Raw genomic sequence first — 15240 nt, 5'->3', positions numbered from 1 at the left:
CAGATGATCTCCACTGGCGATATCAATACACGTGAGGATGATCTTATTTCAAGGTTTCCAGTGAATCTTGACTGAGACTTGCAGTGCTCTTGACCCAATTATCGTCGCTGCTGGTGCTTGAGTACACTCATTACCCTTTAAACATGTCGCGACGAGGGAGCCCAGCAAAAACAACACCGCCGATTTCTACAGCAGAGACTCCGCAACCTCGAAACCTCGAGTCGATGCAGTCTTCTTCTGGTGATGGCGATTTCACCCTGGTTACTCGCCTGACGCAAGGACTAGAAGATTGTGATTGGAATCAGTTGCAAGAGAAGTACACGGATGCCATGGATGAACACAGCCGTGTCGAAGATGATTTACGTGCCGAAACTGCAAAGCTGCTCGAGGTAAGACTTGACATACTTCCAACTTAGTGATTGACAGAATTACTCACATTATGATAGGTCTTCACTGCTTGGTCTCAAACTACCGTTTTGCAAGATGAAAAACGGGCCTTGAAACGGTTAGTGACTCATCACTACGACCTGAATCCCACACAGCCTTAGGGATGTCCACGAAGAGCTTGAGATTAACAGCCGACAGATTCAAGACGCAGATGCAGCATGTGCAGAACTCCGAAGTGAGCTTGGAGAGCAAGAAAAAACACTGTATGACCATCGACATTGATTGCAATCCTCCTTAGTGTCTGGAAGGCTAACAACTTTCTCGATTAGATACGGACGTTGTGAAGGCTTTCCAGAGTGCCTTGGCCCTGCTCAACGAGCAGATGAAGGTTTAATGCTGTCACGAAATTACGTCCAGGGTGGCTTCGGCCCTCAAAAGCTAAGCAAGCGCATGCTGGCTCATGCAAGGTTGCTCTTAATTACGATTCCACACTGAAGTCATAAGATATCAAGAATTTCAATTTAATATGTTTTCTGGGGGTGGGTTACAACGTGTATGTGTCCCCGCCAATTAACGAGATCATTGCAAGAGAATCATTGTTTAGGAAAATGATCAATAATTCAAAAAGTCAAAAAGTCAACGCAACCTGCTTAGCTGTTTAGCTTTAGTTAGTCCATTATGCTCGACTCTTTCAATCATTGGGATGTCCACTGTGTCCAGCTCTACCGGTGATGTCTTGCCATGTAGCACCAAAGCGCCTGCCAGTGCTTGCCAGTAGGCCTTCTTCTTCGGCCTCCTCAGCATCCTCGTCGATTTGTCTTTCATCGAGCTTTGGTGCTCGGAACAGGGTGGTCACAAACACGATCAGATAGATGCCTGAAAAGATAAAATGTTAGTTAAAAAGGTGTCACCAGTAAGAGAGAGAGAGAGAGAGAGAGAGAGAGAGAGAGAGAGAGAGAGAGAGAGAGAGAGAGTAATTTCGAAAATGGAATCCTTACCGAGGAAGACAAACTGGGCCCAGAAAAACACGACACCGAAGAAAGGGAAGTTGAGAGTCACGCGGTTCAAGAAAGTGCTGACAACAGTGGGAGTGCAGACTTGACGAGCTACTGGGTTCTCTGCTAGCTCGGAGCATGGCTTGATGAGGTCCTTGCTGTTAGTACAATCAGGCTGTTCACCAGGCGAGCTCGGAGTGCGGTCGCAGAATGTCTGCGGTCCAAATGTGGCGTATTGTGGAGCGACTACCATGGACACAGAATAGTTCAATGCCAGTATAATAAGCATCAACATGGCTGTTGCCAGAAGGAGAGCCTGGGGTGAAGTGTGACCCTTGCGAATTTGGAAAATTCTGATCCAGAGGAAGCGGATTCCAACCACTGCAATACCCACCACGGAGCTGCAGAACAGGAGTAAGACAAGAGCAGTGAAGATAGCATAGTCCACTGGGAATACCTTGGCAGACTGGACCAGAACCCAGTTTACCGGATTAAAGACGTTGATGTGGCCAAGGATATATCCACAGCGGTGCTTGCAAATCGAGTTTTTCGCTTTGTCGATAGATGTCAAGAGCATCGACACCCATGTCACAAAGGCAACCAAAAGCAGCAAAATACCACCGAGCAGCTTGAACGGGCGGAAGATAGCTCCAATCTTGTACCATGCTCGCATCAACCAGCCATGACCTTCACCTTGTGCTTCCTCGACTAGACGCTGCCGCCGGATCAAAGTCCTCTCCTCTCGGCTGAGGGTATCGAACTCTCTGCGATCTTTGGATGACAGGAGTTCAGGATTACCACCACAGCGACCCTCGAGCTGTCGCTGCCGCTCACGATTTGCTTCAAGCTGTTGCGCAGTAGTTGCTCGCAACGTAGGACTGGAGATTGAGGGCGCAGTCTTGATTAGGCTGATGGGGAACAAAGCAAGTCCCGCCGATGTGTACAAGACGTAGAGGCAAATACCAAGGGTTATCAATAGCCCAAGTGCAAATGTCAATGCGCGTTCTCCGTCTGCGAGTATGTTAGTATCGGCTATAGAAAGCCAGGTTGAAACGCAATGTGTAAACTTACGGTTCTCAGTCAGCAACCGCTTGAAATAGTCCAGGTCCAAGTTGCTCTTATCCTTGGATACAGGAGCAAAGAAACCGACAAGGAACAAGATCACTACAATCGCGATGAACGATAAGGTGTACTTGAGAGCGCCCCAGAAACGTTGTCCCACCGTCTGCTCTCCCGCCTCCGCGGCGACTTCATCGTATTCCTCATACCAAAAGTAGGTGAAAGGAAGGACCAAAAGGCAAAGTAGTGCATCCAATGAATACAGGAGATAGTAGATGATGGTCAAAGAATAAGTGATTTTGTCGACTTCATCCTGAGTGGCCCAATCTTTGCGGCGACCCAACTTGGATGAAGTAGTCGACGACACTAAAGCAACATCCACAGGAAGCAAGAGTACCGTTGCCAGAAGACTCGTAATCGCGATGATACACGTCAGAGTCACTGAGGGAGAACGATCTCGTGGAGTTTGGTAAACGTAGATGAAAATCGAGGCTACCGTGAGCAGGATCGCTATCACGACGGCATACACGATCCAGATCAGCGAGGTCTGGAGGAGAGCCATCTCGAAGACAGAACGTTTCACATGGATCAGCTAACGGTTCTGAGAGACTTATCCAAAACCTCCAAAAATAGAGGATTCACGGCGCAAACTGAGACACCGGAAAGGCTGGGAAAGCTGGGAAGGAGCATGAAGTAAATCGCCCGACGCGACTGTCGTCATGGACTAACCTGATTTGGTAATTACCACGTGACCATGTGCTTTGAGTCGAGGTCGCCCTGCAATGCCTGTTGATGGGCTGTTGATTATTGGCTTTCCTTCCCTGCTGTTTGAGGCGTTGCATTTGAAGCGAATTGAGTTTGGAGATTATCATGCTCACTTTTTGATCTGAACCAACCCCAAAATCCAAGGTCATTGGGTCATTTTCAACCCCCGTGAGGCAGGCGCTCTACGATGCAGTGCTATACTGAGCTGCTGCCCCCATCTGGGGTCACTCATGCATTGGCAGTCCCATTTCTGTCTGCTACAGCCAACAATTTGATCGTGGTTCGAACTTCCCTCTTGCAGGTGTTTTCTTTGCATTCATCCCCTGCTCATCGGCTGGCAGAGAATGCCGAGACCCACCCAACAACATCATCTCACACATCAGGGACGAAGCTCATTCTGGTAAAAGAATACCAACTGCCTGGAACAGTGACAGATCTGAGCAGGGTGAAAATCTTGAACTCCAAGAGCGGTGGTGAAGCTATCCTCGTTGCCCTCCGCAATGCCAAGCTTAGTCTGATTGAGTGGGATCCCGAGCGCCATGGCATTTCCACCATCTCGATTCATTACTACGAGCGCGATGATCTGACTCGGAGTCCCTGGGTGCCAGATCTCAGCACCTGTGGCAGTATCCTCAGTGTGGACCCAAGCAGTCGGTGCGCAGTGTTCAACTTTGGAGTCCGTAACCTTGCAATCTTGCCTTTCCACCAAGCGGGAGATGACCTGGTTATGGATGACTATGACTCGGATCTTGATGGCGAACGACCGAATCAAGATGCAGGTGCCACCAAAGGCAAGGATGGTGCGGCATACGGAACACCTTATGCCGCCTCCTTTGTGCTGCCACTGACAACATTGGACCCTTCATTACTGCACCCCGTCAGTCTTGCCTTCCTCTACGAGTACAGGGAGCCGACATTTGGCATTTTGTACTCCCAAGTGGCAACCTCCACTGCTTTGGTTCATGAAAGAAAGGATGTGATGTTCTACACAGTCTTCACATTAGACCTCGAGCAAAAAGCTTCAACAATCCTTTTGTCAGTCTCGAGGCTACCAAGTGACTTGTTCAAGGTGGTCGCACTCCCACCCCCGTGGGAGGAGCCCTGCTTATTGGCGCAAATGAGATCGTGCATGTTGACCAAGCAGGCAAAACCAGCGCTGTGGGAGTGAACGAGTTCTCGCGGCAAGTGTCTTCGTTCTCGATGAGCGACCAATCGGATTTGTCCTACCGCTTGGAAGGCTGTGTGGTGGAGCGACTGGGTGGTGACAGTGGCGATCTTCTTCTAGCTCTTGCGTCTGGAGATATGGCATTGATCAGATTCAAGCTGGATGGTCGATCTGTGTCTGGAATGACGATTCATCCCTTACCAGCACAGGCAGGTGGAGAACTTTTGAAGTCGGCTGCTTCATGCTCGACATGCTTCGGCGACGGCAATATCTTCATCGGCAGTGAAGAAGCGGACTCTCTCCTTTTAGGATGGTCCCACGCGTCAGCATCTTCCAAGAAAAAGCATGTTGTCAGTGGTATAGAGGACCTTTCAGATGATGATCAGATGGACGATGATGATATTTATGAAGATGATCTCTATTCGACCGCGCCGGACCGGCGTACGACTTCTGGAATTTCAACTGCGGAGCTCTACAACTTCCGGTTGAACGATCAACTGTCTTCAATTGGTCCCTTACGAGATATCACACTGGGTAAATCCTCTCAGCTCTCCAAAGGTGAGAAACAGCCGGACAATGAAGCTGTTTCCGCAGAATTAGAATTGGTCGCATCACAAGGATCTGGCAGAGCTGGTGGGTTGGTCGTCATCAAACGAGAGATCGACCCCAACATCGCCCTGACCCTCCAAGTCGACGATGCTGATGCAGTCTGGTCGGCTACCGTAACCCAAGGGAAAAAGGGCGGCCAACCAAACAACACTGAATCGGGCGAGAGCATCTCTCGTCAATATGTGATTGCCTCGCGCTCGTCAGAAGCAGACAAAGAGGTCTCTGAAGTCCTGGCAGTCGAGGGCCAAGAGCTCAAGCCCTTCAAGGCCCCTGAATTCAACCCCAATGAAGACCACACCATCGATATTGGCCCTCTTGCAGGCAGTACCCGTCTCGTGCAAGTTCTTCGAAATGAAGTTCGCAGTTACGACATTGGTAAGTTTTTTCTGTTTAAGGATGTGCTACAGTGGATATTAGACTGATTATGGTCTTATCTAGATTTGGGACTGGCTCAGATCTATCCCATATGGGACGAAGACACCGATGAAGAAAGACTAGCGGTCAGCGCAAGCTTTGCCGATCCCTATCTTGCGATCCTGCGAGATGATGCCTCTCTTTTGCTTCTTCAAGCAGATGACAGTGGTGACCTTGATGAAGTTTCTCTCCCTGATGACCTTTCTAGTCTCAAGTGGCGCTCCGCTTGTCTTTATCGGGACAATGAACAAGTCTTTAGTTCATCAGACTCCAAATCGACTGACACTGCCGATGAAAACATCATTTTGTTCCTACTGAGCACCGACTACAAACTTTCGGTAAGTTGCCCAGGCGAGTCTGACCATAGCAACTCATCTCCTGACTGCGGACTCTAGATATTCAACCTCGCAGACATGAAAGTGTTGTCAATTATTGATGGCCTCGACTGCTTGCAAACCGTGTTATCGACTGAACCTCCTCGCCGATCCCACACGCGAGAGGCCCTCAAGGAAGCCCTTGTTGCCGACCTTGGCGATCGCTGGACCAAATCGCCATATCTGATTGTACGACCCCAAATTTTCCTTGTTTGGAGTGAGATATTAACTTGAAAATAGGTCCGGACGGACAATGACGAGCTCATCATTTACAAGACGGTTGTCACTTTGCCAGAGGCTGAAAGCAAATCTCCCAAGGGAATCCGGTTCCACAGAGAGTCCAATCACAGTCTGTCCAATGCAGCTTCAGGCACAACATCAGAGTTATATATGCAGCAACGAGCAAGACCGCTGCGAGTCTTACAAAATGTCTCTGGATTCAGCACGGTCTTTTTGCCCGGAAGCTCCGCAGGATTTATTCTGCGAACCGCAGCAAGCTCTCCCCATCTGGTGCGCCTTCGCGGCGAATTCACCCAATGGCTAAGCGAGTTTGATTCTGCCGCCTCCGGCTGCGAAAATGGATTCATCTATGTCGATTCCGAGAGTACCATCCGAGCCTGTCAATTCTCTCCGAATACTCTACTCGACCACCCGTGGACACTGCGCAAGATCCCATTGGACGAGCAAGTTGACTACCTGACATATTCAACATCATCTGAAACCTACGTGGTTGGTACCAGTCACAATGTGGAATTCAAATTACCAGATAACGACGAGTTGCACCCGGAATGGCGCAACGAGGGAATTACCTTTTGCCCCGAGGTTCCGCAGAGCTCGATCAAGGTGATCAGCCCAAAGACCTGGACCGTCATCGACGAGTATCCCCTAGAAATTGCAGAGCATGTGACGGCCGTGCAGAATGTGAACATGGAAGTTTCCGAGAATACACATGAACGGAAGGATCTGATTGTTGTCGGCACTGCTATCACAAAGGGCGAAGACATTCCCCCGCGTGGGTGCATCTACGTCTTCGACGTGATCGATGTGGTCCCAGACCCAGAGAAGCCCGAGACAGGGCGTAAACTCAAGCTGATCGGCAAGGAGACGGTCAAGGGTGCAGTGACTGCTCTATCTGGAATCGGTGGACAGGGCTTTGTGATTGTCGCGCAGGGGCAGAAGTGCATGGTACGCGGTCTGAAGGAAGATGGCAGTCTTCTTCCCGTGGCATTCATGGACATGTCATGTTACGTGTCTGTCGCGAAGGAGCTCAAAGGCACGGGCATGTGTCTATTGGGTGATGCGGTCAAGGGGATTTGGTTTGCAGGTTACTCGGTAAGAAAACAATGACTACCAACTACTCCTCTCTCTCTCTCTACATGAACAGTCTACTAACGTCTATTACAGGAGGAACCCTACAGAATGACAATCTTCGGCAAAGACCTCGAGTACTTGGAGGTAGTCACAGCTGAATTCCTCCCGGACGGAAACAAATTGTACATTCTCGTCGCCGACAGCGATTGCAACCTCCATGTGCTACAGTACGACCCCGAAGGTACGTAATATGATTCTCTAATCCTCAACCCACCCAAACTCCCAATAAAACAGAAAGCAACGAAACTAACAATCCAACCATTAGACCCCAAATCCTCCAACGGCGACCGCCTCCTCCACCGCAGCAAATTCTACACCGGCAACTTCGCCACCCAAATGGCTCTCCTCCCACGCACACCCGTCCCAACCGAACAACTCGCACCCACAGACGACAACATGGACCTAGACACTAACATATCAGCGCACCAAGTGCTCATCGCCTCCCAAAACGGATCTCTAGCGCTCGTAACCAGTGTCTCGGAAGAATCCTACCGAAGACTCTCAGCGCTCCAGTCCCAACTAATCAATACAATCGAGCACCCCGGCGGTCTGAACCCGCGGGCCTTCCGGGCCGTGGAGAGCGATGGAACTGGTGGGCGGGGTATGGTGGATGGGAATTTGCTCAGGTTGTGGCTGAATCTGGGGAAGCAGCGGCAGGCGGAGATTGCGGGAAGAGTTGGGGCGTCGGAGTGGGAGATTCGGGGGGATTTGGAGAGTATTGGTGGTGATGGGTTGGGGTATTTGTGAGGGATGGAAGGGGAAATAATGGGCGTTAGTATTACTATCTATTGAGTAGACTATAGTATATTAGTCTTATCAAAAGTAAGGGGTTTTATACTTGGTGAAGTTATTGACAAACTATTGTATACAAGTAGATCTAGGCTGAGGCTAACCAACTTGTGCTTCCGCACGACAGACTATTCTATTGTCAGACATAGTTGAGAACAGGTACACTGGATCCTTGATATCTTGACTGGAGAAACGGTTTTACAGGTTAGATATATATGCTTTAACTTTCCCTTTGATGAAAGATCTTTCTAACAGTCTTTTGAACAGTCTTTTGAGCTACCTTTTTTAATAGCTAAAGTAAAAGGCTTAGTAGGAAGGATACGGACATCTAGGTACTCAATGTACCTATGATCCACCATATCCGAAAAGAGAATAGTCTATCGTGCGAAAGCACAAGTTGTTGTGCGATTAGCCTCAGCATAGATCTAGTCCATCAAGTAGATATCACTCTATCACTCTTAAGAGTCCCTTCAAACTCATTAAAGACAAACACAAAGAAAGAATCACTTAAAGCACTTCATCACCGATGATATTTGCCAAGTATAGTTTTCAGTAAAATACCTGGGATGCCAGAAAAGATAGGAGTGGCAGATAATAGGCAACCATGGGCCAACCAGGAAGATCTCGCGCAGTCAATCGCAGCGTAAAATCATAACACGATGGGATATAACCAGATCCAGAACCAAGCACGTCAAAAGGGAAAAAAGAACGGAACCAAAAAAGAAGTAAACCCAATGCGTCCAGAGGTCAATCAATAGACCTGCCAGCTCGACTTGATAGCCCCTCTCGAGGGAGGGAGTCATAATACTGACTGCGACTGGTCTTGCAGAGCAAGTCATTCCATGTCATACAGTCAGCATCGCTCAACCTCCCATCAAGTCGAAACAATCCAAGAAATGAAAACCAAAGACAAGACACACAAAGAACTCCACAGCACGCCACACTCGCCATTTTGCACCGGGTGACCCGCAATAATCCAACAAGACCAAAATATCAAGACGAAACAAAAAAGTCCAATCCAATCCACCCAAAGCCCCACCCCCCCCCCCAAAAACCAGGGCAAAAACAGAGCCCAGACCAGACGTAGCGTATCACATATCATTTGCGATCCCAAACAAACAATTCAACAACACAAAACCCCCTGATACAAGGGTATGAAAACGGTGGGAGAATAGAACATGCTTGTTTCCTCATACCAAAGATGAGGAGCAAAGCTCTAAAAGGAGACTTGATATAGGAGTGGAAAGTCCCTCAAAACTCCTATCCAAATGTGCAAATATGCAGATGCGACCAGATAGATGATTGGGATAAAAGCCCAAACTTCGAAACCAAGATATTCCAAATGAAAAAAGGAGAGGATGAAAGACAAACACCTGCCCAGCGCCAATTATTCTTTTCAGAAGACGTCCTCGGCGGCGAAATAGCGTTTGCTGCGACCCCTGGAGCCAGCAACAAATTTCATCTCAGGCATATTCGTATGATGAACGACATGGGGTCGATAGACAGCATCAACCGGGGCTTGCCAATCATCCAGACCGAGAGGGAAGTATTCGTAAAGGAAGTCCGTGCCCTCATTGGGAAAGGGCAGAGACGAAACAAACTGCTGGGGAAGATTGGCGGTCTCGAGAAGCGGCAGAGACGAGGTAGCACTGCGAGAAGAGTTCTGCGCGACACCGTGGGACATTTTGCGCATCTTGGCTGGGGGTTGGGCGGATTGATCCATGCTTATAGACCGTTGTTGAGGCATCTCGTTGGTATAAGGCTGCATAATCTTCTGGTCCATATGGCTGCTGCCATCATCTTCATCCAGGAGAGACAGATTAATCGGCGCTGCTGCTGCTGCCGTCGTACTACTGACGCGGCGCTGGGATTCGGCGGCCTGGGAAAGTTGCTCTGGGCTGGAATGCGGGAAGAGAGGTTGATGATGGGAGTGAGACATTACGGGGTTGGAGCTGGACTGAGGTATAGGAGTCCAGTCGGCAGTGGCTTGTGATTGTTGCATCATGGATGGAGGAGGGACGGAGGTAGTCTCGGGGGAGCTACTTTGAACCGTGCCCGAGGGGGCCTTGTTCTTGGCCGGGGTTACGCTGGCGCGACGGGGTGCAGACTCGTTGGTCGGGGTGCGGTTGAGCGCAGCCGCGGCAGAATTAGCCTGGTTCTTGCGGGATGCAGCGGCACTGCCGCTCAATGGGAGATCCTTGCGAGACTGGAAGTTGCGTGGGCTGCGGCCACGAACGATGACGGGTCCGGATTGCACCTCGGAAATCGCAATCTTCGCTCCCGTAGATAACGTCGCAACCACCTTGAGCCGTACGACGAAATGTTGCTGCAATTCCTTCCGGCGTCCGTTATTAGCAGTAGCAACACGGAACTGCAAACGCTTCCATGCGATCGGGAAAGTGGCATAGTCGGTGTCCAAGTCCTGGCCGGCCATAATATCAAGCGGGATTGGTGGGGGTTCCTTCTCAACCTTGGCGGCACCCGTCGGGGTGGTATCTTCGAGAGCGGTGCCTGCGTTGGCAGCAGCAGCGGAGGGAGTCTTCCAAGGCACGGAGATGATCTTCACGGGGTTTCCTTCCACAGACTCCGTCGCGGAGACGGTCAATTCTTGTGCCAGAATGGGGATACGATCGCCCTGATCGGTCATGATGTAGCGCATGCCTCGGGGCAAGGTGACTGAACCGGTAATTTGAAAGAGGTTGCGACGATAACATGTCAATTCGGCACCTTGTTGGGGCGGGGCATTCTCGGACGGAGATGTGGTGTAGGGAGACTCGGCCAAGAAGAACATGCCATGCAGCTGGGCAGAGACCGAGAGAGAGGTCCGGCGCATGGAGTAGTCGAGTAAGGTGAAGTGGTAGAGCGGAGTGGAGAAGCTCAACAGCTTGTTATTGTGGTCGATTGACGAGTCCTGTTGCTGCTCTGGAGGTACCGGGTCGAATGGAGCGACCATATCGGTGAATGGGTCGTCATAGCCCGAGGGGAAGCGCTTTAACGAGTGCGATAGGTTATTTTGGGTGAAAGCCAGGTCGTCACTGTATTGGGTGTTCTGGATTAGTTTCTTGGGGGTAACACGAACGACCCTGGGTGGGCTATAGAAGTGGAGAAGAGCTCGAGGGATCGAGCAGAGGGCAGAATGAGACAACGAACACCTACCTGACAAATGTCTCGGAGTCGAAGTTGGAGCGGTGATCTGGGAGATCCAATCCTGGCATCGCATTGAGGTAGTCGGTGCCCTGCAGATTGCCGAGAGAAAGCGGGCTGGCCAGATAGGGCGGCATGGCCATGGTATCGAAGCCCTCCATGGCGAGGGCTTAGGTGGGACACGGTGCGCGATATAGAGGGGAGTATCGCGGAGGGGGGAGGGGAAGCCGTGAGGGGAGGTAAGGAAGCGGAGAGAGGAGAGAGGAGAGAGAGGAGAGAGGACGAAGATGGGAGGGAAAGGTAGAGGGGAGATGAGAGATTAGGATGTGAATTAGAACGAGAGGCGGGGGGTGGGGGGAGAAGAGGAGGAAGATGAAAAAGGAGAGGAAGTAGTTTTAGTTGAAAGTCGATCTGGAGAGTAGATCAAGTGAGAGAAGAGAAGAGGAGAGGAGAGAGGGAGAGGAGAGAAGATTGAGAGTAGAGTAGAGTAGAGAGAGCAGCGAGTAGGAAGCGTGATGGAATGTGTTAAACAGTTGCGGATGCGCCGACGGATTCGGGGAAAAGTGGAGCCGTTATTTTTTGCGGAGGGACAATCATACAGTAGGTAGAGTATAGAGTTTACATCTCAATTACATATATTACATGCCTTTTATATAAGATAAACTGGATTTACAGGGTAAAAGTAATACCATCCATACCGTACCCAACTGTGGGAGGTGTGGGTAACCAGACGAAGACGGTCCACTCGATTTGATTCCTATCAGAATATGCAGGATCATAAGATAATTATTCCCCAATATTCCAATTATTCCCAATGATAACATGATTTCATGATTAAAAATGACTAAATGGACCAGGATACAGTCATCCGCTTCCAACGGTAATTCCAGAAAAATAAAAAACAGGCCACCCTCATACTATTACCTACCCTCCCTACCCTAGTAACCCCCCCCCCTCCTCTCTTCATCCTCTACTCTTCCCCCGGGGTCTCTCCCCTCTTCAAAACGAGTTCAGACGAGGCCGATCGCCGGCTCTCGGCAACTGTCGCTGTTTTTTGCACCTATCTTCTTCGGCCCTGAAGATCATGCACTTAAGTGAACCAAATAGAAAACGATGAACCCACCTGCCTATTGAGGCCCGGCTGCTTCGGGCTAAAACAAGCCCTCTTCTCCCCTGAAAGCGCCACGGTCGGAGAGAGTCCAGAGGGAAAATAGGATTACAGTGGGGGGAGACAGAAAGGTAAAAATGTAGAATCTAAAACCAAAAAAAGACGGTTCTCCGAGGGTCCCGATGCAAAGGGAATAGAAAGTACGAGATGATGATAGAGGGAGGCAAATTCGAGTACTTTGATCCTTTGTACACTTTCTTGGAGAAGCATGAGTTGATTAACCTACATACTAACACTTGTAACTAGTACGGGGACTCATAATTACGGGGCAATGATAATAATAAGATTATAGGATAGGATACAAAGAACACTGGATCTCCGTACCCTCCGTCGGGAGGAGAAGCATCCAGGGTCTAGCAGTCTAGCAAAGAAATAAAGAATAAAGGAAAAAGGTACCTAAAGGTACACTCTCTCCTATACGGAGACTCCGTACGGAGTACTCCCGTCCCAGACAGGATGTACCCGAGGACCCCCATCAACGATTATTCGATGCAGATGATCGCTGTGCACCGGATGGGGAGAGGGGGGGGGGGACAAGAAACTAAACTTCATCAGTTCGACGCAGTCCAGACACAAGAACGAAATGCCCAACCAGTCAGAAGACAAAAGACCACCGCCATCAAGCCAGCCAGTCCACCCGAAAAAGGGCATAGCGACGGGCCAGCGCGCCTCATCCCAGAAGGGCATCGATGATCAACATGGACCCGTCTGACATGCAGCGCCATCGTGCTGGGAAAAGAAAAAGAACGAAGGAAGGGAGAGGGGGGAGGAGGGACAGGGAATACCAAACGGGAGAGTGGGTCTAACAAGACACACACATACACCAATCAATCGAGACCAAACAGCACCAAGCAGGGCCAAAGGAGCAAAGCAGGGACAGTGGGACACGAGAGCGAAGAAGAAGAAGCAGAAGAGGGCCGTGAGCGTTTCTCTGCTGGCGATCGAAGGAGAGCTTCCCTCGATTCGTCGCTCCGATGATTGGATCTCTTCATTGGACTAAAATGGGACATGGGTGGCTCGGCCCACTGCGAACGGGAAATCCACACTGCACAAATGCACAGAGAGAAAGTCCATGACTCCACTCAAGGACTCCATCCAGACGCAGTCGGAGTCAGGAACCGAGCGCTGTTCTTAGCGAGCACCTTAAACCGTTTTGAGGGTTAGTACCGGACATGGAAGACTGGTTGAGCAAGACTAAATCGAGGGGAAATTGTGGAAGATGGAGCACTCTCCATCGTGGGTCAATTCTGTACTTCCGTACATAATGTAGGTACTTAGTCTGGTCTCTGTACTCCGTACTAGTCTCCAGCATTTCCAGCATTTCCAGCGGGTCGCCTAAGAGCTCATAAACTCTGTTCTCTTGTGCATAGCTGAAAACAAAAAAAAAATGCAAGTTGCCTCGTGGGGGCGAGGGAGATGAGTACAGTAGGGTTAAACAGAGAGCGAGACACAAGGGAGAGAAGAGAGAACAAAGGTAGAACGCCTTGGTGGAACCACTTACTGACCAGACAGGATTTCTCGTCCTGATCTTCTGCAGGTTCGCCGTGGGCGGGTGATGCATTCAGGTCATTCCGGTCATACAAGAGGTGCGCCAGAAGAGGCAAAAGAGGTCTTATTCGCGGCATCACGAGCGCCCGTGGAACCTGCCGAGCATTTAGAATTAGAGAGTCTTGCCCGAGTTGGCCAGACCAGAACCTAGTGGTGGCCTATTGCTTCATGTCGAAGGGTAAGTAGGGTACACAGGATTCAAGAGAGTCATGACACGGGTGTGGCGGAGAAGCCAAAGAAGCTTCCATGTGAGCCATCCAGACCAGTGAGAGTCCAACCTTCTGGAACAAGTATGTATAACAATAACTCCTGCAAGCAGAGTCCGTATAACAAAAATGTATATTGGTCCGGTCGATCACGAGTCAGTAGTCCAAAAGTCTATCATACATCATATACTTTCCAATGCCGTGCTTTTTCGTATATAATTACACTCTGCAGTCTACACGTTCAAGAGGATCTGCTGCTTTGCCTCCCTCCAATCTCCCGTGCATTTACCCGATTCGACTTTCCTCCGCTCAATGCAAACCTTGTCTTTTATTTCCAGTTCTGCACGGCCCCGAGGCCCCGACACTAGTCAACGGACTTAACTTACATCCCCTCCACTCTCATTGGCAGATCCCTGATTCCTCCAGGGTTCTCCCACGGTTCCAGAGTTCTCAGTTTGTCTGCTCCCGTCATTGCGCGTTGTCCAGCTTCCCAGATCATCCTAGCTGGCCAGTTGGTGGATCCCATCCCTAGCGAATCATGACAGCAACAGAAGACCTTTGAACTTGATAGCCGTCCAGGCTACTATTCTGATCTTCATTATCCTGAGCGGCTATCTCATGACGGTCGGAGTTGAGCTCACATTATTTGTTGTTTAATCAGATCAGCTGGGATCGCAGTTGTAGAGCACACCATATGGGCAATTAACCCCCCTAGAAGACTACATTTCCAGCCCCGACACCCACAATTAACATACTTTCCGATAAACCCTCCGCTTGAGGCTGTCACCAGAGCCGATGATCACCGAGATATCCGATCGATCTAGACGCAAACTGGAGAAAGGAAGGTTGATCTGAAGCCGAAAGTGTAAAAAGCCCTCCCCATCCAACCAACGCCAGCCAACAAGTCCAACAACACAGGTTGGAATCTGACCTCACCTACAGCCACACACGTTTTCCTTCTTTCTTCTGCTGTGCTGTGCTGGCACATAATCCATTTGCCATTATCCGAGACCGTTCATTCCCAGAGCGGGGATTATTGGGACCCAGATCGAAGATAAGGAATGTGGATCGAAATGATCTCAGGAGCTGCGAGTGCCGTGTGTCCATTAACGGTCAAGCATTATCCCTGTGTACAGCGTACAGTACAGCGCCCACATGTATCTTTCGGGTGAGCTACACCAGCTTGTCCGCAGTACGGAGTAGTGGGGACTGATTAGCATGATTAGGATGATTAGAGTCGACCTAA

General features: G+C 49.9%; 4 protein-coding genes across 4 annotated transcripts; 2 read left to right on the top strand and 2 right to left on the bottom strand.

Annotated features, from left to right (window-relative positions):
• Positions 1-3: 3 nt before the first annotated feature.
• On the top strand, positions 4-781 carry N7473_010982 (uncharacterized protein; the record flags this gene model as incomplete). Its single annotated transcript, XM_057156921.1, has 5 exons — positions 4-31; positions 85-389; positions 447-505; positions 586-650; positions 717-781. 5 exons carry the CDS (start codon positions 4-6, stop codon positions 779-781), a joined length of 522 nt encoding a protein of 173 aa, XP_057005576.1.
• A 297-nt stretch (positions 782-1078) lies between these two features.
• Positions 1079-3003, bottom strand: N7473_010981 (uncharacterized protein; the record flags this gene model as incomplete). Its single annotated transcript, XM_057156920.1, has 3 exons — positions 1079-1263; positions 1386-2393; positions 2454-3003. The coding sequence occupies 3 exons, from the start codon at positions 3001-3003 to the stop codon at positions 1079-1081; spliced, it is 1743 nt and encodes a 580-aa protein (XP_057005575.1).
• Positions 3004-3393: 390 nt separating this feature from the next.
• N7473_010980 (cleavage/polyadenylation factor CFT1) lies at positions 3394-7997 on the top strand (the record flags this gene model as incomplete). The annotated part of the gene is given in 7 exon segments (XM_057156919.1): positions 3394-4261; positions 4276-5355; positions 5419-5732; positions 5790-5957; positions 6009-7100; positions 7173-7320; positions 7405-7997. 7 exon segments carry the CDS (start codon positions 3394-3396, stop codon positions 7884-7886), a joined length of 4152 nt encoding a protein of 1383 aa, XP_057005574.1. The 3' UTR covers positions 7887-7997.
• A 975-nt stretch (positions 7998-8972) lies between these two features.
• N7473_010979 (NDT80/PhoG-like DNA-binding family protein) lies at positions 8973-11585 on the bottom strand. The gene is made up of 2 exons (XM_057156918.1): positions 11085-11585; positions 8973-10963 (listed from the first exon to the last, which is right to left on the bottom strand). The coding sequence occupies exons 1-2, from the start codon at positions 11231-11233 to the stop codon at positions 9325-9327; spliced, it is 1788 nt and encodes a 595-aa protein (XP_057005573.1). The 5' UTR covers positions 11234-11585; the 3' UTR covers positions 8973-9324.
• Positions 11586-15240: the final 3655 nt, after the last annotated feature.

Source organism: Penicillium subrubescens (assembly GCF_028828155.1).
Source record: "Penicillium subrubescens strain IBT 31985 chromosome Unknown utg000007l_segment0_segment0, whole genome shotgun sequence".
NCBI lineage: Eukaryota > Fungi > Ascomycota > Eurotiomycetes > Eurotiales > Aspergillaceae > Penicillium > Penicillium subrubescens.
The sequence above is the reverse complement of the archived record's forward strand: the minus strand, read 5'-3'. Positions and strand labels throughout refer to the sequence as shown.